General features: G+C 41.7%; 1 protein-coding gene across 1 annotated transcript in view; it reads right to left on the bottom strand.

Moving 5' to 3' along the window:
- Nucleotides 1–866: 866 nt before the first annotated feature.
- Nucleotides 867–25,129, bottom strand: part of ABHD18 (abhydrolase domain containing 18) — a 47,859-nt gene continuing 23,596 nt past the window's right edge. The window contains exons 5-13 of the mRNA XM_044682325.1: nucleotides 21,144–21,222; nucleotides 20,960–21,044; nucleotides 20,070–20,097; nucleotides 18,648–18,786; nucleotides 13,984–14,073; nucleotides 13,780–13,881; nucleotides 7,791–8,160; nucleotides 5,923–6,085; nucleotides 867–3,104 (exon numbers count right to left, since the gene is read on the bottom strand). Coding sequence (XP_044538260.1) covers nucleotides 3,053–3,104; nucleotides 5,923–6,085; nucleotides 7,791–8,160; nucleotides 13,780–13,881; nucleotides 13,984–14,073; nucleotides 18,648–18,786; nucleotides 20,070–20,097; nucleotides 20,960–21,044; nucleotides 21,144–21,222 — 1,108 coding nt within the window. The 3' untranslated portion in view covers nucleotides 867–3,052. The remainder of the gene's footprint in view (nucleotides 3,105–5,922; nucleotides 6,086–7,790; nucleotides 8,161–13,779; nucleotides 13,882–13,983; nucleotides 14,074–18,647; nucleotides 18,787–20,069; nucleotides 20,098–20,959; nucleotides 21,045–21,143; nucleotides 21,223–25,129) is intronic.

Below are 25,129 nucleotides of genomic sequence, written 5' to 3' on the forward strand. Positions count from 1 at the left end.
GCATGCAAATGGGGGTCAGAGGAGCTGGGTCCGAGGGCCTGGGGGTGGGGAGCACATTCTATGTTCACACTGCTAAAGCCTTTTGGTTGGGCCTGTCTCCACCCCAGGCCACCTCCCATCAGCCTATCCAATGTGATCTTCCCATATCTTTCCAGGCCACCCCTACAGTTCAATCAACAGCACAGACCTGAATGGCCTCCCGGACCAAATGCAAAGTCTCCTAAAGCTTTTCTTACAAGTGACTCCTTGGCACAGTCCACCATCCAACCACATGGGTCTCCTGAGGTTCCTCTTCTCAGCTTCCCAACTCCCTGGCTGGGCCTTTTCTGCAGGAGGCCTTCCAGGCTTTCCTCAGTCTTGGTGCCTTTCCTCTGAGATCGCCTCCAGCTTCTCTGCACCTTGTTTGTCCATGGCCAGGTGCACATTGTCTGCGTCCCCATTCCACCGTGAGCTCTTCAGAGCACAGAGTTTGGGTTCTGGCTTTCCTCCCCGAGTGCTAAGCACACAATAACTGCCTGGTGACTCGACGTGGGGGGAACTGCTCTCCTTACGCTTCAGTAGCCCGAGTTTTGGGTCTGTGGCTTCCCGGAATTCAGCCTACTCTTCTACTAACTTTACTGGTTCTAAGTTTCCTAAAACTTTGTCTTTAAAAGATCGGCATTTCTTTGGACTTTAACTCCCTTGTGGGTGAGCGAGGGACTCGGTGTTTTCTCAGACCACACGTTACCATGAACACCAGCACTGCTAAAGCTTCCTACCAAGCCTGGCTCTTCCGGGGAAGCCTGTTTTGGAGGCGGTAGTGCTGGTGGCAGGACGGGGTGCAGGGGCACTTCATTTTCTAAGCAAATAGTGAAGAAACAAAACCGCACTTTTAAATGGGCTTTTATTATACAATATAAACAGTTAGGAAAATCGTATCCATTTGAAAGTTACAGAAGTCATTCCATACCCCAAATTAGAAAGCACCACATGTTAAAATGGCATCCATAAGAAATCATCAAAAAATGTACACATTAAAATGGTCGATTCACTTTGTAATCTTGAAATTCAGAAGCTTTTTCTTTACCAAAGTGAATTTCTACTCCTCTAGTATTTACAAATGATCTTTATCAAGGCAGACAAGGACAAAATGGCACAAGGAAATAAAATTCCTTGCTGAAGTAATACATAAAGGTTAACAACATTGGTTTCTTTGCATTCATCTGTCTGGTTATAAACAGAGGAACATTCTCCTAATTTTAATTTAATATTTTTTTCAAGTAAAAAGCTTCCATTGTAACACTGCTCTAAAAAATTAATGTCCTCAGGGCTCACAGAGAGACCATTTTCAAAGAGATTACCTAGTGACATGGAAAACCCCTTTCACGTGAATAGTCAAAATATGCAATTTTATTTTTCACGCAAAATCCATTAGCAGAGAAATATGTGAGCAAAGAAGAAATTTTTTTTAATAGCTACAGAAAGAATTTCATATCTGAAAGTGAATTAAATGAGGAAATGGAGTACAATCATTTTACCAATCATAAAGTATACATTTTTAAAAGTTACTGAATAAAAAATCTCAAACTCACATTTCACTACAGCCAGTCTTTCAAAAGAATTCAATTACTGGATAGTGTTACATAAGAAAATGAGATAACAATGCTAATCGCTGGATAGTAAATATTGCATTACCTCCAAAAGGAATTTAGTGGAAGAACTTCATGTAATGGACACATGTCTATATCAGGGCAAACTCTCCAGTTTTTTGTTTTTAATGAGAATTAAGCTTTCCAAGTAATTTTATGATACTTGTTTACTGGCATTTTGTAGAATTCAAAATTAAAATATTTCTACATCGTAAAGGCACATAATCAAACATTCTTGCAAGGTTATGAACTGCTGTTTTAATATAATTCCTACATAGGTCTATTTCAAAACAAAGGCAACTTGAAGGACTTGGTAATTTTCCTAAGTATCCTCCAAAGAAACAGTGTTTTTTGGAAGCTTCTCTCTTCTGGCTTTATACTTGTTAAGATAAACATAAAGAGAAACTACTACTAAAATATGCATATTCAGAAGTCAGTGCCTTTCCAATTTAAAAAAGTTCCCAAGTTGATCACACTGATCATAAAACTACACTAAAATTAAAATTCAGAACTTAATAAATTACCGAATTTGGCATTTTCTGTGAAATAGATCAACAAAACAAAACCTCACATGACCATTAAACACAGAAATTACAAAATAAAATTATGGTGTGAAATTGCAGGTCTTAGCTTAAATTCTACGCATCAAAAAAATCTAAACCAAGTCCAACAGTTCAGTAATTACACACCACTCAAATTTACGTGACAATATTATTAAATAAAATGTGTTAAAATAGCTGGCAACAACTAAAAGGTCACTCAGAAAAAAACTACTGATGACACAGCACTTAGTTATTAAAAATATATATATTTCGCCAAATTTCCTATCATCTTCCTAAGTTTTACAGTAGGGAAAGGAGGTTTGGCTTGACAATCATTATTATGATTATGATTATCAGGGTGATATCTGAAAAATCATTGGCTGAGATTAAAGCACAGAGACATTATATCTGGCTTTTATTTCTTCTGGATAGGCATACATTTCTGATTCTTAAAGCACTATTAAAATGGTTCCATTTCTTATGGATTTTAAGATGGTTTTGGAAAGTCACAGATATACTTTAAAATTAACTAAGTCTAAAAAATGAGGTTCCTGACTTCAACATAGAACAAAAGGCAAACCCAGATATTTTCCAAAATGTATACAATAGAAGCTTGGAGGATTCAATCAAGAAATTTCATTCCAATGATCACTGGATGGCCTGTGAATTAATTAATTTACTTAGAGTGAAACTTATATCAATACGAAAGAAAACTATTTCTATTCATTAACTTATTAGCAAATTTCTCATCAAATATACTTGGTAGATCTTCGAACCTGAAATGCCACCTGAATTCACATTTCTAGATGCTGTAGCTTGCTTGTTCTTCCCACAATGACACCGGTACAAGAGCCTCCAACTGGATAATCATCCCAGCTACATTCAATAAGCATATTTATGGAGAAAACGCTCAAATGCATCGTAGATGGCTTGCCTAAAAGAGAATGGATGACAATATAAGCAATCCACTGAAAATGAGGCTCTCTGGGCAATCGTATTTCTAAACAAAGAAGCTCAAATGATTCCCAAATAAGGCAAGCTTCATCAACTTGAAGCTGCCCTCCAGGATAACGAGTCACGCCAGAGCCAGGAGGAGTTCAGGAAGAGACCATGGAAATGAGTCACTACTATTGGAAGAAAATGCCAAAAGCACAGCAGCACCACTGTATGTTACGTCATGACAGGTGAATCTGTTTTATTGCCATTTTAGCTTGGCTGCGCCCAAGTGGTCATCAGGATGGCTACATGTCTGTCATGAAGTGATCACGTTTGACTTTGTACCTTCAAAAGTATGTAGGAGGGCAGCTGGGTGGACAGTGGATAGAGTGGATAGAGCCAGGACCAGAAATGGAAGGTCCTGGGTTCAAATTTGACAGCTGAAACCTCCTAGCTGTGTGACCCCGGGCAAGTCCCTTAATGCCCACTGCCTTTACTGCTCTTCTGCCTTGGAATCAACAGCCAGGGTATTAACACTAAGATAGAAGGTCAAGGGTTTAAAAAGAAGGAAACATTTAGGTCTCTGGGCCACTGTGCCGGAGGACATCAAACCCCATCCTTAATGACAAGTTCTCACGTGGGAGCCTGGAACTCCAGAGTGGATTTTAGGGAGGATGGTCACCCCCATTCAAGATTCCCTCACATGACTCTTCTCTTACTAACACTCCTCATTATAGGGATTATTGTGATCAATATTTCTACGCAGCCCCAGGAAAGCCCCACCTTTAGATGTCATATTACAGATATTCCCCTAAAAGTCCCTCCATAACAGACCAGCAAACAGTGAGTTAATATTTAAAGACTTCTATTCCCCAAAGAGAAACCGCAGGTTTTACTATCTCCACACGCAGGTGTCTGGAACTGCTTCCAAGCTCCACCCTGATGATCCTTGAAATGGAATGATGCAGGGAGGACAGAAAATGAAAAATTAAGGCAGGCCGCCTCCTCACAATACTGGACTGTTTTCATTAACCCCGCAAGAGAGCACACCAAACTTACCTTCGAAAAATATTGAAAAATGAAAGGCTATATTACTGAAACAATATTTGGACCGGTTTGGATTTATTGTATTCTTTGAATTCTGATTAATTATATATTGTATAATCAACTAGCATAACGCATCTCCATTAATTAGGCAGCTAAACAGAGAGAGGTATAATCATGCTTAATCTGATTGGCTAAAATGTAATTGGCCATTCTTCTAGCCGAAATGCATGCCTTGTACCTCGCAAATGGGTGGGAAGGTTAATTTCCAACCCAGTTATTTCGTGATGAATTATTCTTGACAAGCTGTGCATCTTTTGTTATTCAAATGATTTTTGTAATTTAGTAAAAGTTAATGTATGACTTAATGCATTATCTACAAGAAATGTTGAGTATTGGAAATCCATGCCAACCCTATGTGTAATCTTAAGAAAGAAAAAAGGGTATAAACAATAAAGCCAGCAGATGGCAGACAGAACAGCCTCTGCAAGCCTTACTGAGTCTCTGGCTGTTCTCATTTCGTCTCAAGCAGCTTAACCATTCCACTCCCCAAGATACCTGGACCTGTAAGAGCTGGCTTCTCACACCACTAGAAACCTATTTGCCTGGCATTCAAAAACCGAAAGGTCAGACTACCTAACTAACATGAAACATGCTAATCTTGTTTTGCAATGGTGATGCTGGGAACTGATCAGCTGGCAGGTCCAAAGCAGAAAATGTCACGTTAGAAACACAAGCCCTCTGCCTGCGCCTCTCACAGCGTCTAAACATGTCCCGACACCACGAAGGTCCTCGGCCAGTTTTCTACACTCTCCTTGGCAAAAGGTCGTTTGGCCTCTGCTTGGATAGAACTAAGGACTGGGAACAGGGAACTGGCCCCACATCCCATTTCCTAGTTTGACATCTCTAATCCTGAGGAGGCGGTTCTGCTCAGGGCAGCCAGCTTGGGCGATGATGGAGAGCCCTGGGCCTGCAGTCAGGAAGACTTACTAGCCGTGTGACCTTGGGTAGGTCCCTCTCTCCCCACTGGCCTCAGTTCCTTATGTGGAAAACGAGGACACACTAGAGAAGGAAGTGGCCCGACACAAATGACGGAACCCCCAGCCTCAACAACTTCTGCTCAGCTATGGCTTCTATTCGCAGATCCCAGGCCTCTGGAATCCCCAAAAATAACACATGAAAATTAAAAACCCATTGAAGGGCCTCCACAATCCTTTTAGTTGCAACCTGCCCTTCTAGAGCTATTTAACACTCATCTCTTTCAAAGTCCATGTTCTCTCTTTTAGCCACTAGCTATTCACTACTTTTGTCTTCAACTTCCCTGTTCTGTGAACTCTAACAGGCACTTATCCTACCATAAAATACAAACCCCCTCCCCCCCCAAGTCTGCAGGCCAAAATTTTACTCCTCCAGGGCTAAGCTGGGACACTAGCCCTGACTCCTCACAATCTCTCTTGCTCCTCTCCTTTTCTTTCTTCGTGTTCTAGGATGCATTCGATTTATCCGTGCTACTGGAAAGGGGACAAGGATGCTATTCTGAGTCTTCATTTTAATCACTGAAAAAATGTTGGAGAAAAAATAAGTTCAAAGAAAAGCTCCAGGAGGTCAGCTGAAAGTGGAAAAGAAAATGAAGAGAAAGAAGTGACAAAAGGAATGGGAAAGAGTTAACCTTAGTCACAAAAACAAAACAAAACAAAACAAACAAGGAATTTTATTTATGCTGGTGAAGGGAAGAGAAAAAACAACAACCCTGTTTAGATTAAGCACCTCACCTGAACAGCCCTTGTTTGAAAAGGTAAGCACTAATATGGCCCCCTTCTAGGTATCGAATTTCACATCCAGGCCAAATTTCTTGAAGGCTTCGAACTCCTGTTCGTGGAATATAGGCATCTTCTTTGGCTTGAACCACGATAATAAGGCTTGGGTCAACTGGAACTATGCAAAGGATTAAAAACAATTCAAAAGGAAGTTTATTTATGAACATGAGAATTTACCATTGACTAAGTCAGGAAAAATTCAGGTACTGGAATATTATGAAACTGCCTCAAATTTAAATGATAAAAAGATCATTTTGATGACATGAGACCAAAAAGTTCTTCCTGACAATCCTTCCAAACCAATCTTTAGAAAAAGCACCTCCAAACAACAGGAGTCAAATATCTTTCAGAAGGACCTGATCTCCAAGATATACAAGCAACTAACAGAAGCCATGGCGCAGCGGGAAAGTCAAAGGAGGGAAATAAACAGTTCTCAACAGAAGAATTGCACACTTGTCACACAACAGCAAGAAAAATGGACCAAATTACTAACAGGAGGAATGTGAATCAAAACAAAGCCTGAAGTTTCACTGCTGAATTAGCAGAGGACAAAAAGGCGAACCTGAGAGGACTGTGTAAGGCAGGCCCTGCTGGGGCCGCAAACTGGTCCCACCGTTTCAGGAATACAAATTGGAATGATGGGAAGAACAGGCCTAAAACGTCTGTCCCCAGGGACCCTGAAACACCACTGTGCTAAGAGGCGGGCAGGAGTTAAGGCTTAGCTGGGAGAGCCTGGGCAAGTTCCTTCCTTTGATCCATCTCAGTAAGAGTGGGGTGATGCCATCTCCCTCCAGGGATGTTGTGGGGATCAAAGGAGACAGGTCACATCACGTTACAGCCCTAGAGAGGGCCGGCACCATCACCACCACCACCAAGGAGACAAAGGAGAGGAGAGAGGAGCAAGGGCAGATACAAATTGATGTAAAGCGGAGCCTGCAGAAGCAGGAAGTGACAGGCAGGCGGACCATGATGTAAAATACGCAGAATTGCAATAACAAAAACCCAGATGAGATGGAGCTTGGCTCCAAGCCTGAGGGAGGAGAAGGTGCCCCCCCACCCGCCAGGGTACCGGAGGCCCAACATAACCAGGACACGTGCAGCACCTTCCATTTCCTTTTTTTCTGACTCCTAAGGACGGGGTTTTGCTCATTAGAACTTTGCAACTGCCAAATGCTAAGCTCCTTTCTCAGAGAGCTTGCTATGTAAGAGACACATCTCTAGAGAGGCCTACTAGATGCCAGGTGCTGTGCCAAGGGCTTCCCAATGGTGATCTCCTGGGATCCCTACACCCACCCCCCTGGGAGGCAGCTGCTCTCATTATACTCCCTTGGCAGATGAGGGGAAAAGAAGCAGAAAGAAGTTAGGTCACTCGCCCAGTCATGCACCTAGTACATCTTGGAGGCCAAATGGGAACGTGGGTCTTGCTGACTCCAGGCCCAGGGCTCTATTTGTGCCACTTTGCTGCCCTAAAAAAACCTATCCATACGTCTTTGCCTTCCCCAATGTCCTCTATAACACAGACAGCCAGCAGCTGGCCATCCAACGTCTCTTTGGCCATTTCTGGGGAAAGGGACCCACTCTCAGAGGCTGGCTCCCTGCAAAGCTCTGTGCTAAGCCATCGGGCCCTCGGGAAGAGCCTTCACAGCGTGGAATGCCCTGTGAGATGCTGGGGACCCCCACATTCCGACACTTTCTGGGCCAAATTCGGTAGTTTCCAAACCCTTGGATCAAAATGACCAAAATGTCTAGAGCTTCTAGCGGGGTAAGCCACGCTGCAGCCATGCAGATGGAGGACCCACTTAACTGCTGCAGGAAAACGGTACCTGAGAAGTTTGCTACATGGGTGCATTCATCCATGACGCCTTTCATGAACATCAAGGACTCCTTCTGTAGGCTGCGCCGCCTTCTTCCTTCCCGGAACGGGCGTTCGGACGGCTGTGCGGCTCTCTCTTTGCCGCTGCTCTGCGTGGACAGCGTTTCACTCAGGGCCTGAATCTTGTCTCCAAACGCCAGGCCTTCTGATGCCGTGTTGAGGGAGGCCTTGCCCGAGGTGTCACACTGGGCAGATTTCACACACAACGATTCATTGAGATCTAGGTCCAATGTTCTAGGAGTCAGATGAAAATCAGCCAGGTTGTCCACACTATGAGGGAAATGTTTCACAAAGTCTTGTCCCATTTTAAAAGAATCTGTCTGAAGAGTTGGAAGGAGGGAAAAGAGAAATCAGAACAGGCCCTCAAGAATCAGATACCTTACTAACAGAAGAGGTCTTATTGACCCTCTTTGCTTAAAAAAAAAAAAAGGATCAGTCTACAGGAAGGAACTAAAATCCAGCTACCATCAAGTGAGACCACTGAGATCTCAGAATGATATGTCATAGAATTTGGAAATGGCATTTGCCTATGCCATGCTTGGTGCAAGAGTTTCAAAAGCTGGAGGCAGACCCACCTTCGTGATCCTCCTAGGCCCAAAGAGGGTCGAAGGCAGGGTTATTTCTGCCACAAATTTTTCTACACACACTCCTTAAGTTAAAGCATTTAACCAGGCTGAAATACCAGCAATACAATTATTATTAGAGGTGACAAAACCCTTTTAAATGAAGTTTTCCAAGAAAGAGCAATGCTCTGGATGTGGAAATAGGATGTCTTCAGCATGAAAGAAGGAACGAAAATTACAGCAACAATGGCTACAGAGGGGGCAGCTGGGTGCCTCAGTGGATGAGAGCTAGGTCCAGAGACGTGCAATTCCATTTACAGACGGGAGGCCCTGGGTTCAAATGTGGCCTCAGAGACTTCCTAGCTGTGTGACCATTGCCTAGCCCTTACCCCTCTTCTGCCTTGGGACCAATACGCACTATTGAGATTCTAAGACGGATGGGAAGGGCTTCGAAAAAATAAAAAATGGCTACAGAGACATGATGTTGAAGTGGTGACCTTTTGGGAGGACTTGGACAAGAGATGGACAGGAAAGGCAGGCACAGATGGGCTGCAACCCATATCATCAGCAGGAACTCGTGAATCAATTGGATCATGGACCCATCTAAGTATTTTTAAATGGAAAACATTTCCCCCCATCGTTAATTATCAGAAAAATGCTGCTGCTGATGATGAAGAGAAGAATAGCATTTCTGTAGTGCCTACTGTGCGCCAAGCACTTCACAAATATCATCTCAGTTGATCCATACGACCCTGGAGGTGGGTGCTATCATTATTGTCATTTGGGGAAACCAAAGCAAAACTGAAGATGGGCTGTCGAACCCCAGCTTACACCCTGACAGGAGGAATGGAAGTGTCTCAGTCTGTTTAACAGACTACATCAGTGGGGACATTTTAAAAATCTGGCATTACAAGCCTGTGACAAAGAAATTAGTATCTGATCGTTGGTTTTTTTGTGCAAAACCCTCCATCTCCCCACTACGGGGATTTCCACTGGCTATCTATCCCCCATGCCAAGATCTCTCCTTCTTCATTCCCATCTCCTGATGTCCGTGGCCTCCTCTAAATCTCAGCTAAAATCTCGCCTTTCCCTTAATGCTGGTGTCTTCCTCCTGCTGACCACCTGTATGCAGAGAACGTGTTTATGTGCTCCATCTTCTGTAGAGCACGGCAGCCTTCTTCTCTCCTCTTCCTCTGCATCACCAGGCACGGTGCCTGGCGCAGACTAAGTGCTTACCTCTCTGGCGTAGGCAATTTCAGTCCTTTGACTTTTTACCTTTTATTACCTTCTAGGTTGTGCGAGTTTTCCAGGACACAAAGTGTAAATAACATTCATTTGCAGAAGTGGAAAAGAAGAAACCTTCTGGGGACGGGAGGGAACCAAAGGGTGGAAGTTGGCATTTTCTCTTACTCAAGCCATTTCTAATGACCATTTTATAGAGTTTAGAAACAAAGACAAAATGAAGGTACCTTTTAGAAACTGATTAGCCATTTCGATAAGGAAGAAATCGAGGATTTCGGGACAATGCATTTCCTGTGGAATCTGCCCGAGGCCTGATAAAGACTTACTCTTTCAGGTGAGACCAAAGGACTTTAAGGTCAGGATAATGAGAAGGCATTTCTTAATAAATTTCCTTTAAAAAGTAGGGCTTAAGATGGTTCCACATTCTCAGTACACGGTTGTTGTCAGCCTTACAAAAATGTCCGTGACTGAGTTAGGCCACTGACACTATGCTATCCGATCTAGAGGTCTAGAGATCTCTGAAGAGCATCAAGTAGAAGCATCCGTACAACAGTCCTACTTCTTCCTTTTGGAAGGCAAAGGCAAAGTGGTACTTGGAAACTCACGACTCACAACAGATTTAGAAGAGAAAGAAACAAAGATGTATAAGGCAAGTCACAAAGATATCCTGTGGGCAGCGGGGTGACTCAGTGGATTGAGTTAGGTCTAGACACAGGAGGTCTTTGGTCCAAATCTGGCCTCAGACACTTCTGAGCTATGTGACCCTGGGCAGGCCACTTAATCTCCAATGCCCTTACTGGTCTTCTGCCTTGGAACCAATACTTACTATTGATTCAAAGGTGGAAGGTAAGGGGGTTTAAAAAAAAAGGGAGAGAAGAGATTTTTCTTCATTGTAGTTGGAGTGTAGATATTTATTTATCTTTTTTAGGGGGGAGGAGGAGCATTTTTTCATGACCCAGGTTGAGGCAGTAAGAAGAAAGAAAGAAAATAAACTCTAAATGTACTCTCTCAACACAAAGCTTTTGCAATGGATTTTTACAAAGATATAATTACTGAGATCCATTTACCTTTCACTCCATAGTCACAAACCAAGCACATTCTTAATCCAATTGATGGGTTCTCAGGTGGCACCTACCAGAGGGGACAATTTCCAAACCTCACCTAAAGTCCTATTCCAAGGCTTGAATGTGTCTCCTCTGTGAGCAGGAAACAAGCTCTCGGGGGTCCTGCCACGTTCAGGGTCTGTGACAAGAGTGGATATCGGTCATCTCTGGACCAGGCTAGCTAAAGCCAGAGACTGACCTCTGGATGACAAATTTTCCAGCCACAGAAACGCTGGAAGATGACCTATGTTAGACGCTTTCAGTCTGACACCGAGATGCCGGCAAAATTGCAGATATCTGCATTACTGACATAAATAAAACTTGAACTGGTCACGATTTGGAGACTTGAAGGCCAATGAAAAATCAAGAGTATACATATTTATTTTAGATTGAGAGGGGCACAGTGGATAGAATGCCTAGGCCTGGAGTCAGGAAGAATCGTCGTCTTCCTAGCAGGATGACTCTGGGCAACTCACTTCACCCTGTCTGCCTCAGTTTCCTCATCTGTAAAAGGAGCTGGAGAAGGAAATGGCAAACCCCTCCAGTGTCTTTGCCAAGAAAACTCCAAATGGGGTTAGAAAGAGGCAGATATGACTGAAACCAACTGAGCATTCATATATTCTTTAAAGGACCTAGCAGTGTGCGAGCGTACGCTCCAAAGTCATCTAAAGCTGCCTAAATACTCTATTTGGTACCAAAGCAGGAAATTGCTTTGGCAGACTTACTCTTCCCTGGGATGGAATGAGTTATCTACCTGATCAAGCACCACGAGGTTCTTATTGCTCTTGTAAAGAGGATATTCTTTCTATAAAAAATGACCAAGTCGGGGAAGGGAAGTACAGCTGGCCGAGTAAAAGAAGGAAGAGAGCCTAGCTTCTCCATATGGAACGGGACAGGAAGTGGCTCTTCTTTCCCCGAGACACCTTGGATTGAGGAGAGCATGTGGTTGGACTCTGGGCTGCCTCAGTCTTGCTGGGGAGGGAGACCACTGGAAGAGCTATCCTGCCACCTCTCTCCCTCCTTCCCACTTTTTGCTATTTAAAAATAATAATAAAATTAAGATGCAACCTCCAGATTTATTGAGACACCCACAAGGGAACATCCCGAAAATGCCCCAGATGGAATTCTAATGGGGAAATCCAAGAAATATCATGGCAAGTCATTTTTCTTCGCCCAAGGAAGCTTAGGGAGACACGGAGGTTTGCAGACAATAGGGATGGGGTCTGGTCAAGAGCACATTAGTGTGCCCCAGTCCAGCATCTAGAGGCCGAAACAACTGAGATGGAGTGGGCAGAGCAGTGAAAGCAGCAGAAGGATTGAAGTGGCCCAAAGGCAGGCCAGACATACCTGAGAAGTGCACAAACCCAGCACCAACCTAAAGTCCAAAGTCAGGAAGCACACTAGAAGGACAAGAAAGCAAAATAGAATCCTCTCCAAAGAGCTAAGACAGAGAAAGAAGCCCAAGACATAAATACAAAAGAAAACACCTCAGCAGTACCTAGCAGACAGAGGTCCCCACCATAAGTCCTTCAGAACTGTCCCAGATCATTGCATTGCAGAGAGTAGCTACATCTTCCACAGTTGAACATTGTACAATATCGCTGTGACTATGTAGGATGTTCTCCTGGTCCTGCTCATTTCACTCTGTATCAGTCCATGAAGGTCTTTCCAGCTCTTCCTGAAATCATCCTGCCATCATTCCTTATAGCACAGTAGTATTCCATCACTATCATATACCACGATTTGATCAGACATTCCTTAATGGAGGGTCACCCAATACAAAAAGAGCAGTTATAAATATTTTTGTCCAGGTAGGTCCTTGTTTTGTTTTGTTTTTAAATCTCTGAGCTATAGATCCAGTAGTGCTATTATAATATCAGAGAATGCACAGTATTATGCCTCCTTAGGGACAACTCCAAATTGCCCTGCAGAATGGGTGGATCAGTTCACAGCTCCACCAACAATGCATAAGGGTCCCAATTTTGCCACATCCCCTCCAACATTCACCACCCTCCTTTGCAGTCATATTGGCCTAAATGCATTTTCAAAGTTCTAGTTCTTTCTTTTTTTAAAGGGCATATTTCTTATTTTATTATTTTTAAAAAACCCTTCTCTTCCGTCTTAGAATCAACACAGTGTATGGGTTCTAAGGCAGAAGAGGGCTAGGCAATGGGGGTTAAGTAACTTGCCCAAGATCACACAGCTAGGCAGTGTCTGAGGCCAAATTTGAACCTAGCACCTCCCGTCTCTGGGCTTGGCTCTCAATGCACTGAGCCACCCAGCTGCCCCTGTATGTTTCTTATTTTTGAAAGACAGGGAAGATATTAGGAAGAGAATTTCTTGCTCAACAGGATATTTGTCTATCTTCCTCACCTCACTCTCTTCACTCTTTGTTGAAACATTATTTTTTTGATGGAATCATAGGATTGAGAGTTGGGAAGAACCTTGTTGAATATTTACTTCATACAGCTGATGAAAATGAGGCCCAGAGAAGTTAAGGGAATGTCACACAAGGAGTAAGCAAGTCAAAATTCAACCCCAAATTTAGGATCGTTGCTATTGTAACATGCTGCCACCATGACAACACAGAGCTGATGACTAATCAAAACACTCTATCTTTTAGATTCTGGTACTAGACATATAGTAGATGCTTAGGAGAGGATTACTGATTGAATGATTCTATCAAAAGTAAAAATCAACTTGCATTTTCCTATTAAGAAAATCTGACTAGATCAAAAGAGAAGAAAGTTTATTCTTAGATAAGTAATTTTCTCCTAAGAGACTTTAAGGGAATTTTCTGAAAACAATACTTTTTAAAAACCCGACACTTGAATTTGTCCTTAAACACCAAGTATCTATGAAATATAAGCCAATCATGGTCTACTGTCTCACCTTTAAAATATATGCGCATCGAATTTAATGTTAGTGGTATTTTTCATATTTTTAGGCAGAAGGAACAATGAATCATCCTACAAAGAAATCCGTATGTGCTCTAAGGAGCCACTTATAGCAGAAATGTGAATAGACTTACCCCACAATATTCAAGCATGTGGAAAATCTCTTCTTCATAAACTGTCTGTGTATAATACTGTTTCTCCAATTCCCTCCAATTGACTGATTTACTGAGCACCCCCTAAAATAACAGAAAAACGAACACTCGTACACAGGGGCCACTTCACTCACTACCACTTCTACATATTTAAAGTTGAATAAATATGAAATGCAGGAACATTACCGTAGTAAAAACCCCAGAAGCAGTTGACCAGGAAAGACATGGAATTAGTGGCAGAGGTTTAGGCCAGTTAGTTACCGCTAATGAAGCCATCTGTAAGAAGAATTATAGTTATAGAAATGCTGTAAACAGGAGATCCTGCAATGAAAAAAACAAGAAATTTCCAAGAAATACCACTGAGTTTGTTTTGCTAGTTTACTATGTTTGCTTTTTACTGTCTGCAGAGTTTCCAATAATGATTTATTGGGCTCTTTTGATCACGTATTCACACGTTTAATGAGCGTCTACAACTTGTAGGCCCGTTGTGTTACCTACCTGCTGTGGAGGATATGAAAGTAAAAGAAACAGCCCTGGAAGGTACTGTAAACGAGAGGGAGAAATGACATACTTCATACAAAGGAGGAAGCAGAAAGGAGCCCCAAGTCTTCCTGGAGTGGAAAGGCCCTTCATGATAGGGATTGGAGAAGGATCCCTAAAGTTTTCAGAAGGGAAGGGAAGGCAGGGAAGGATTGGTGGATGGGACATTTCAATAGACAGAATGATCTGAAAGATAATTTAGCTAGAGCCTAGCAGACCTCTGAGCCAAGAGGACTTGGGTTCAAGTGTTGTTACTGACCCATACTGGCTATATGACCCAGGGCAAGCACTTAACCTCTCAGCAATCTAGACAACGCTGTCAGACTACAAAAAGGTGCCAGCACTGGGGGGTGAGGGATGGGGGGGGGGGGGGGGAGAGGCTCCTCAGCTGGCAATTTACCCTGCAGAAGGGACATCCCTGGTGCCCTTCCTGTCCCTAGGCATGCTTATTTCCCGATGGCTTCTCAAAATGGGGTGCTCACTTAGGCTTCTTGGAGGCTGTCACAGGCCCTGAGGCCTTGCCTCAGGCTTTTCAAAGACCCTCTATCTTTCTCTGGTTCTGTCAAGGAAGCGGGGAAAGGTAGAGAGAGGCCACACTCCAAATATATCCAAATATAGCTCAGCTATAATTCCATAGCTGACGGAAACACTGGAGATTTCTCAGCAGAGAAAGCAAAGTACCCTAGAGGTCTATTTGAGAAAGATAAAGCTGGTAACAGTATATAATAAACTAGAATGTTAAGAGGTGGGGAGACCTATTAGGAGGCTACTGCCATAGTCCACGTCATGGATCATGGTTTCCGAGGACTGACTGCAAAAGTATTCTTCCTGCTTCTCAGCAGAGAGGTGACCATTCCAGACTTGGCCAATACGCGGAATTGTCTTGCTTGACTGTAATCATTTAGTACAAGGGAGGACTCTATTCAGAGAGAAGAGGAATTCAGAAGAATTCAGAAGTGAGTCATGTTTTTAAAAGTAGCAGTAAAAAAGTTTAACTCCAGGGTAAGGAGGGCATTCACTAGGGGGTGGGGGGATACACTGCCTAAATGACAATGCTTATGGAAACATTATTTCACTGCTTCTGAAAGTTGATTCTTTTCTAGGTTTAATAAGAGTTCTTCTGTTCATAATCTGTCTAAGCTTAGAGTCTTAATTTGGCACCTTTAAACTTTTTCAAAAACAGTGATAGCTATTTCAAAAGAATTGGTTTCCCTTGTATCTTAGTTTATTATTAGATAATTATTAATAATATTATTAAATAAGAATAATATTGTTATTATTAGTTTACTATTATTCATTTAATATTAGAAATATTCATCTGAGAAGGGAACTATAGATTTCACCAAACTACTAAAGGGGAGGCTCCCAAAAGGCTAAGAGCTCTTTTTCCAAAGGGAACATCTCCCTAAAATGTTGTTGACCTCACTAAAAAGAGATATCGAATGGACGCTTTCGATAACTGGCTTTTAAAGTCCCTTTCAATTGAATGATGATTTATGTAGGGACAAAAAGCATCAGGCTATTTTTAAAAGATGGTGTAAGAGGAAGGCTGGAAACTTTACAATCGGTTTCAGGGGATCTCAAACGATGATGACATAGACTTTTCAGATCGGGGGTACAGTCAGGCCGATAGACCGAGAATCATGAGACCTGGTTCTTCCTAGTCTCTTCACTGCCAGGAACTGTGTGATCGAAGCGTCTCTCTCAAGGCTCATCTACAGAATGAGTGGTGTAGAGCTCAGTGGATTTCTAAGGTTTCTGTGAGCTCTAAAATTCGATGATAAAAGTTCTCCAAGTATCCCAAATCACACACATGGAGATATATCATATCAGACTCTTCCTAAATCCAGGACCAGAGAACTGTCAATGTTCTATGGTTTCTAGTTAATCGCAAACAAATGTTTTAGCAGGGAATCAAATGGCAGAACAAGCTTGAAAGCAGTAGCAGTGTCCAAAATGACTCCATCATCTTTCGTTCCAAACATGTGTCTTAGGGACAAGCAAAACTAAAGCAATCAACTGGAGAACATTGTTTTGCCAAGAAAAAGCAGCACCGAAGGATATCGTAGAAGATATTGTCACAGCATACTCCAACAACTAAGAATACTTTTGTAAAAATCCAGCAAACATCAATGACTTCTTAAGGGATTTATTATAGTTTTCTCTTCTTTGTAAAAAAAAAAAAAAAAAAAAATCCTTACCTTCTGTCTTAGAATGGATACTCGGTATCAGTTCCAAGGCAGAAGAGCAGTGAGGGTCAGGCAACTGGGGTTAAGGGACTTGTCCAGGGTCACGCAGCTGGCAAGAGTCTGAGGTCAGATTTGAACCCAATTCACCAAGAGTGTTCAGTTGCTTCTAAGTGCAATTAATATCCTCAGTACTGATAAAACAGCTTTGCTTCTAAACAATAAACACTTATTTGTCTCCAGCCTGCCATCTAAAAGATATACTATAAGTTCCTGTTCATGGACATGAGTATCAACCAGGGATTTGTTAAAAATTAAACTTTGTCCTTCTTTAAAGAAAGGTAGCTCACTATTTCAGAGGATGAATGGCACATGCTACCTGCCTCTTGACAGAGAGAGGATGCAGAATGACTTTTTTTTTTTTTTTTTTGGACCTGGCTGAGGTAGGGATTAGTTCTGCTTGATCACATCGATTCGGTCTAAGGATTTGTTGTCCTTTTTGGGAGAAAGCAAAGTTCGCTCTTTGTCCTTCCAGCCAGAGATGTTGGCCTCCTAATTTCCACACACCGAGTTAACAGATGACCTCACTATTGCTATAGCTTTGCTCTGACTGGGGAAAGAACTTTGTGCTATTATTCTAGAGATACCGCCTGGCCTTGCCATTAACATAAAGTGAGTGCGATGTGCTAGATGGCACTATTTCATTATGCCTCAGAGTCCCTTTAACAGCTTGCATTTACAACCCTGTGAATCAGATGCTGGTTGTCATCATCCCTATTTTGAAGATGAGGAAACAGAGGCTGTATCGCTTGCTGAGGGTCACACAGCAACGAGTAAGTTTATCCCTAAAGAGGGACACAAAAGGAGTCTCCTTGCCTCTAGCCACAGCCCTCTCCACCCCCAATCTAAAGGAACCACAGGGGGAAAAGGAAATGAACCTCTCTCACTTTGGGTGGTTTCGTTTTGAGGGAAATTCAAATGGACGCTATGCTCTCTGTTTGCCTTATTTCGATAACTTTTCTCCACGTATGTATGTTCTTGGCAAAAATAATCTCATAAACGGATTTCTCGTGCTTGGTGTAAATGGTTTTGAGTCTTTACCACCGTCTAATGCTTTATTTGTTCAAAGCATTTGTCCATGTATTATCTCATTTGAGTCTTGCAACAACAGCCCAGTCGAGCAGGTGCTCTAAGTATTTCTAAGGAATCCCCTGTCCCGAGGCAGGAAATGAAGCTAACAAAGAAGTGGAAGGAGAGGCTCACGAGAGGCTCAGTGTGTGGATGAGGCAGCGGAAGAGCTACGATTCTGGATTCCTAGGCCAGGGTTTCACGAGGGCCCTCAAACACAGGCAGTGCCTGGTAGGATGCAAGAAGACCAATTCTTTTCCACTCAACTCTCATGTCATTGCTTACACTTGACTTTAAGAGTTTGTCGAGCCCGCGAATGTGCTACGATCCAGAGCTCCAAAGACATTTTATCATCTTAAAACAATGACCATCGAATTTCATCTCTCTGAATCCTTCCTCTGCCCGGCCAATCCGTCTCCCCCCTCTGACTTCATGGTTTTTGCACAAACAATCAGCACATGCATAAGAACCGCTGAAAGAGACATTTTCTATACTCAGAGGTTAGCAACATAGTTGGTGACCAGTTTCTGTTGTTTGCTAAAACCTAGTTTTCTAGAAGAAATGTTAACTCCCAAATGTTAGCCCAAGGTCAGTTTCCCTCTAAGGAGTTTAACGCACACAAGGTTTTCTCATCCTCTTAGCTATGTTGTACTTTTCTCTTTTGAAATAAGCCCTGACTTCCATCTTGGAGTCAATACTGTGTATGGGTTCCAAGACAAAAGAGTGGTAAGGGCTAGGTGATGGGGGTCAAGTGACTTGTCCAGGATCACACAGCTAGGAAGTGTCTGAGGCCACTAGGATCTTCTGTCTCTAGGTCGGCTCTCCCCAGTATGACAAAGTAGTATCACTTTTCCTTTGGGGAATAAGAAAAGGCCGTAATTCAAAGGGACTTCTTAGTATAAAGTTAAGCCTAGCTTTACTTAATCAATTATCAGTTGAAAAAGGTCATTAAGTTCATAACAGAATGAAACGAAAGAAAACAACATAAAAGCTTACATGTCCTCCCATGGATATTCCAGTCATCCCCAGAGGTCCATAACCCTCCCTCTCTAGCCAATGCAAGAGAGCTGCAGACTCTAGAACAAGAGCCCCTCCCATCACAAAGAGGTCAGACACATTTTTCAAGCTTGACCTTCTATTCTCAAAAAGAGAGAGAAAGAGAGAAGAATGGGCTTATTTCACAAAATTACATTTCTAAATATAGCATTTAACTAATCAAATCTTCTTAATTAATCAAATGAGATAATATATATAAAAGGCTCTGCAAACCTTCAAGTGCTCTATGTTAGCTATTGCTAGTATCACAGCCTGGGACAGCACACAGAGCATTGTCCCCGTAGCCAGAATGCCAAGGCTTCCATTGCTGCCTCTGGCATTCGCTTTTCTCATGGAACAGCTCTGCTACAATGGACGTGTCTGATCAAATGGGGTTGTTTTAGTTTAAACGTCAATTTTTTTCTGGTAAGAGAACAAGGTAAGTTCTCACTTTCTGTTGGATCTTGAACAGAAACAGAGTAACGTACGCAAAACAGCTCTGGCTCTGGTGGGTCGAGAGCTTACGTTTTAAACAATCCCTTACATGCCATCTTTTGACCTGATTCATTTAAAAGTCAAACTTGCAGAGAGATTCCCTGAAGTAACAAGAAGAAGTCCTTGGTTCTCTGCCAATACAAAAGTGTCTTTCTGGCACCTCTGTGGCCAAAACCCCATGGATGGATCAACAAGAGACTAAAGGCCAAATTCCCAATCTTGTGATTACATTTACAGGATGGGAAGATTCCAGGGTAAAAAGGTTTCATCTGATGCACTGATTTCACTTTCATTGTTTGAAATCCTCTATCGTGCTCCATAGAATGCAAACCCTTCATCTTTTAAGGCATTCATTTTCACATACTCTTTTAATGATGAAATCAAAATTTGATGCCAAAATCCATCACTACAAGAGTGGTTCATTAATCACACTCATTCTGATGACTTTCCCATTTGAAACAACGCTTTCTGGCCACTCTTACTTATATATGCTGTCTTTTCCCAAAAAAAATATAAGCTCCTTAGAGATGTACTTCTAGCACTTAACACAGTACCTGGATTTAGAAAGCTCTTAAGAAATGCTTTTTTTTCATTCACTCATTTAATTCAGAAATCACTACAGCTAACAGGAAGGGCAAATTACTGCTGTAATTATAGTTTTATAAAGTGGAAAAATTGATTGCAATGGCTCTTTGCCCTCTTATCATTTGCTGCAAAAAGATTTCAAATCACTCTCCTGTTCTTCACTAACTATAATTTGCTGGTGCTTTTTATTTTAAATCAAGCAAATTTGTACTGATTTTTTTCATCATGCAATTGTGTAGTAAGACAGACTTTAAGGATCAATGAAAATGAACATAGAGCAACAAAAATTAACATTATACTTACACTTGATCTTTGGGTTTCCTACAGCCATTTAAGAATGCATGTCAAAGAAAAAGCTAAGAAAATGTTTAAATAAACTCAATGCTCTAATGAATAGGCCCCGATACAAAGTGGCTCAATCTACCAACTACCAAGAATGAACTTTGGGCATCATTACTTCCTTGTTGCTGTCCAGAAGCTCTGAATTTACTCAACTCTATTTTATTAAAGTTAAGAGTTGGTCAAACTTCACCTATGTTTGGTTTCGAACAAATGATGATATGTGCATGTGTATATTGAAATCCTGTCAGCATTTTTTAAAATGTTAAGTACACTAATCAAAAAATAACAGAATAACCCAGTAAAGGGGAGGGAGAAAACAAGAATTATGTAACCACGGGGAACATTTTTCAAATTAAATTTAAAAAAGAACACAGCATAGGAGTTAAGGACTTCTTTTTGGTATACTGTAACATTTCCCAAAATGTGGAAATATTTTTACTTCTTAATGGAATGCTAAGAAAGCAGAACCAGAAAAAATAGGGTACACATATCATATAGAAAAGAAAAGTGAATCAGAAGGAAACAGTAGAGACATAGGAGTTATCAAAGCATGATGGTATTTTATGTGTTGAAATTAATTTCTTCATTTATTTAAAATATAAAAAGTGGCAAAAACAACTTTAATGTATTCTACTGAAGATTTGTTAAGAGTTTTCTATTGAATCACTGAAGAATAAAAGAAGAGCTTTTACTAGGGGAGAAAAAAATTCTCCATTTATCTTTAAAAATCTCTTCTGAACCAAAAACTAACCTACTGTTCACCTGTTCTAAATGGGCAGGTTATCATGCTTCTTCCTTCCATCAAAGACTCATGAAGAAAGAACAGCTTCCTGGTTATTGCAAAAGGATATAATAAGGGTTTTCTAACAACAAAGAAGCCATGCGTGCTTCTTTGATCATTGGTCGGGCCATTAGTGTTCGTCGTCTCCAGTAATGCTAGGGAAAGAAAAAGTGATATACTTATAAGAATAAAAATATCACAATTATTAGGAGTGAATTAATGATTACTTTGGGTTCATGGTTTTATAGTCTTACATGATCTCCTGTTCCAGCAAGGTGAATACACACTGGTCTGTATTTGTTGTTCCATTCTTTGGGTACAATGAATTGAAACCTATTTAAAAAATAATTCATAGTTAAATTCTCAAGGTGCTCCTAAGGGGAACAATATTTGAAATATCTTAAAGTAATAACTCACTCGTAAGTGTGAAACGCTGAATTTTGGATTTTCAGATACCTCACAGAACATCTGCGGTCATTTAAGTCTGACTCATACCTGACAATTTATCCTCTGGCCTCCAGCTGAAAGTGACCAATGAAGAGATAGCTACTGTCACATAAGGCAGCCCACTTCACTCATGGGAAGCTTTAATTAATGGTTAACAAGTTCTTGACTTCTTTGGAAGCTTCCTTCCAAGCTCAAATCTGCCTCTCTACACATCACCCATTCAAGTGGTTAAGTGAACCTTTGTTTGACCCAAGGCATAAAACTATTAACAACATGCTAAAAGAGCATTGAGGAGCAATGAAAAGGGAACTAAATTTGTAGTCTGTTGGCTTGAGAGTTCAAATCCAGCTCTGCCACTTACTAAATGTGCATGTCCTTGGGTTTCAGTTTTCAGATTGGTCAAATAAGCAGGTTGGGTCATTTCCAATATTGCCATCCTTTCCATCAGATAATCAGCAAACAAAACACTTATTATGCGTAGACACTAGTGGGTAGAAAGGCAAATGCCAAACCCAAACCTGAACAAGAATTCTAGTTCAAACATTAGGCCCATATCTAGTCCCTACATCCTACAGAAGACAGTCACTACGATTATACACATTCCTTGACAAGTGATCAACCAGTCTTCTCTCCTTAAAGACTCCCCTGAGGGACTTTGGGGGGGAGTGTAGTTTACACCACCTGCTTACAGAGCCCCACTCCACTTGAGGGAGCTCTCATTGTTAGGATGCTTTCCCTAAATCTGCCTCTTTGCAACAATATTGCCAACATTGGTGTTGTTATGGCCCTCTGTCAGATGTTTCCTCTTGGTTTAGCCTCTCCACTTTTTCTAGCAATTCTTATCCCTCTCTCCTGGTCTCTGACTTGGCCTCCTTTGTCTCCTCACTTGTTCTATTCATTAATCCTTTTCTTCCTTCCTGCTAGCATAAAACAGGTAAAAATACTTTCATTCAATATTCATATCTCATATGTTACTATACTACAGCATAACCCAGTGCCTATGCTCATCTAGAGCAGCTAGGGTGCACAGTGTACAGAGTGCTGGACCTCGGCTTCCTGAGTTCAAGCCTGGCCTCAGACACTTGCCTGCTGCATAACCCAGGACAGGTCACTTAACCTTCTTGGCCTCAGTTTCCTCATCTGTCAAATGAGCTGGAGAAGGAAATGGCAAACTGCTTTGGTATCTCTGCCAAGAAAACCCTAAATGGGGTCATGAAGAATCAGAAGTGTCTGAAAAATGACTGAACAAAAATAATGCAAAGAACCCTGAACTGAGTGAGGAGACTAGGTTGTAGGTAATTCCACCCTCTGCCCCATCGCCTGTAACTAACAAGTTAGAACAAATGAACTCGAGATTCTGCCAAGGGCACCATCATGCTTTCTGGCTGCCTGGTTTTGCCACCTCGCTTTCTCTTATTCCACATATCCATCCTCTTCCTCTCCTTGTTCAGGCCCTCAGCATCTCTCACCTGCATCAAGCCTGTGTCCTCCCATCTACTCTCCGCAAGGCCTTCACTGCTGCCTCATTACAGTACTGCGCTATTTCTGTAAACTCTGGCGTTTGCTGAATGTTAACTGGTATTTGTCGTTTCGAGTCCTTCACAACCTAGGCCCAATTGGTTTCCTTGTCCAACGTGGCTCTATGTGGCTGCCTCCTTGATGCTCTGTGCCTTCCCTCCTCCCCTCTCAAAGGGACCTGGGAAGTCATTTGGTCCAATCCATATCCACTCTAACATTTGATCAAACAAGTGGCAGTCCAGTCCTATCTCTGGAGACAGGTGATCCATTCTACTTTTAGACAGTTCTTGTTTTAGAAGTTTTTCCTGACATCTGCCTAAACTGGCCTCTTTGCACCACCCAGGTCTCACTGAGGCCAAAGAGAACAAGATTAATCCCAGTCTTCCAAGTACTGAGGACCAACCATAGAGTTCCACTCCCGCTGTGAGTTTTCTCTAGCCTAAAAAGTCCCAGTTCCCGCAAATGACTCTTCTTTCAAATGTCCACAAGGCTTTAAAGCATCCTGGAGGAGCTGGAGAGCCCCTCGGTTTCTGTAATACTGATTTGGTGAGTTTACCAGGGAAACACAAAAGTTATTCTTAATCTCCTTTTCTTAGGTGTAATCAAAGACTCCCCAAGACAAACACCTGCTCAATTCAAGATTGAACTTAAAATTAAAGACCTCCTCCAACTCCAGGCTGAAGCACTGCACCGTTCCTTTGCTTCTGGTGCTTTACTTTATTGATAAAGGACTGAATACTTTGGATGAATAAAGAAGAAAACTCTATCAGTCAATGTGTTACTATGCTCTATCTCTCTCCTCCCTTTTACTGCCTAACTCTTAGAAAAGCTGTTTATATCCATAGCCTCTTTTCTGTCTCATTAGCTTTTTAACCCCTTACAATCTGACTTTTTAACCTTATGAGTCAAATGAAACTACACTTTCCAGGTATACCAATGATCTCTCAACTGCCGTATCTGATGGTCTCTTGTCACAATGCTCATGGCAGCGATGAATCCTGTTGACTACTTTCCTCATAGCTATTCTTTGGTGCTGCTCTCCCATCTGTACTGTCTCAGTCTTCTTTGATGGATCCTCACATCTACTTCTCACCTTAATGGCAAAGCTCTATCACAAGCCCTTTACTCTTTTCTTCAGCCTTGATCTCATCAGCTCCCAAAGGGTCAATTATCATCTCCATTCATCCCTAGCACTCAATATCAGGCCCTCTAGTCTCTCTCCTGAATTACCAACTATTATACACTCCAAATGGATTCTCCATTTGCACCTCAAACTTACTATGTCTGTAACAGAGCTCGGTCGCCACTCTACCTTTTGCACAGATGAGTTAGCAACCTTGTGAGTATGTCGATGTGAGATTGCTCTCTTAGCCACTCTATCACTCACACAGATGCAAAAATGATATTCGTAAAGCAGAGGAATGATGGAGTGACTCAGCTGCTCCCATAGCTGACTGCAGTTTCCTTTTAAAGCCCATCACCACCTGGTGCCAGTCTATTTTCTGAGGCTCATTCTGCGTGTTGCTTTTCTTCACACTCTCTTCATGTTGCATAAACTGGCTCATGTATGGTTTCCCTTCCCCATAACTGGAATGCAGGCATCTCGGCCTCAGGCTGTGGCTTCCTTCAAAGCTCACCTGGTGGGCCATTTCTTCTAGGAAGCTTTTCCTGATCTCAGTAGCATTCAGACTTCTCCCTCCTCCCCAATGACCATGTATAATTACATCTGTTAGTGTGTCCTATCCTATTAGAATAAGCTCCTGGTGTTCAAGGGAGGTTTGGTCTTTTATTTTTGCAAATAATAAAGTTCTATGTAATGAGCAATATGGAGATATGTATTGCCTAAGAGCATTAGTATAAGCCACATTAGAATATTTACTGCCTTGGGGAGGAGGGAAAGAATCTCAATCCCCAAATGTCAGATCACAGTTGTGGAAAATGGCTTCTACATGTAATTGAAAAATTAAAGAGTTTCTTTAAAAAAACAAAAACAACAACAAAAAAAAACTCTCTGAAAACCTAGAGTTTTTATTAAGAATTTATATGGAAATCAAATTGGAAGAGAAAAGTGAATACTATTAACCTCTTCTGTCTCCCTACCTTTCCTTTCCCTCTACCCAGGAGTCAATATTTCTCTTAAAGGACTTCATATCACAGATGTTTGTCCTTGTTATCTTATCTCTAATACTTTTTCCTCACTATTCTCTACATCAATCCCTCCTTTGCCACCATTTATCACTTCAGTACAATGAACTAGTCAGAGGAAGAAATAAGA

This window comes from Gracilinanus agilis, chromosome 6 (assembly GCF_016433145.1).
Source record: "Gracilinanus agilis isolate LMUSP501 chromosome 6, AgileGrace, whole genome shotgun sequence".
NCBI lineage: Eukaryota > Metazoa > Chordata > Mammalia > Didelphimorphia > Didelphidae > Gracilinanus > Gracilinanus agilis.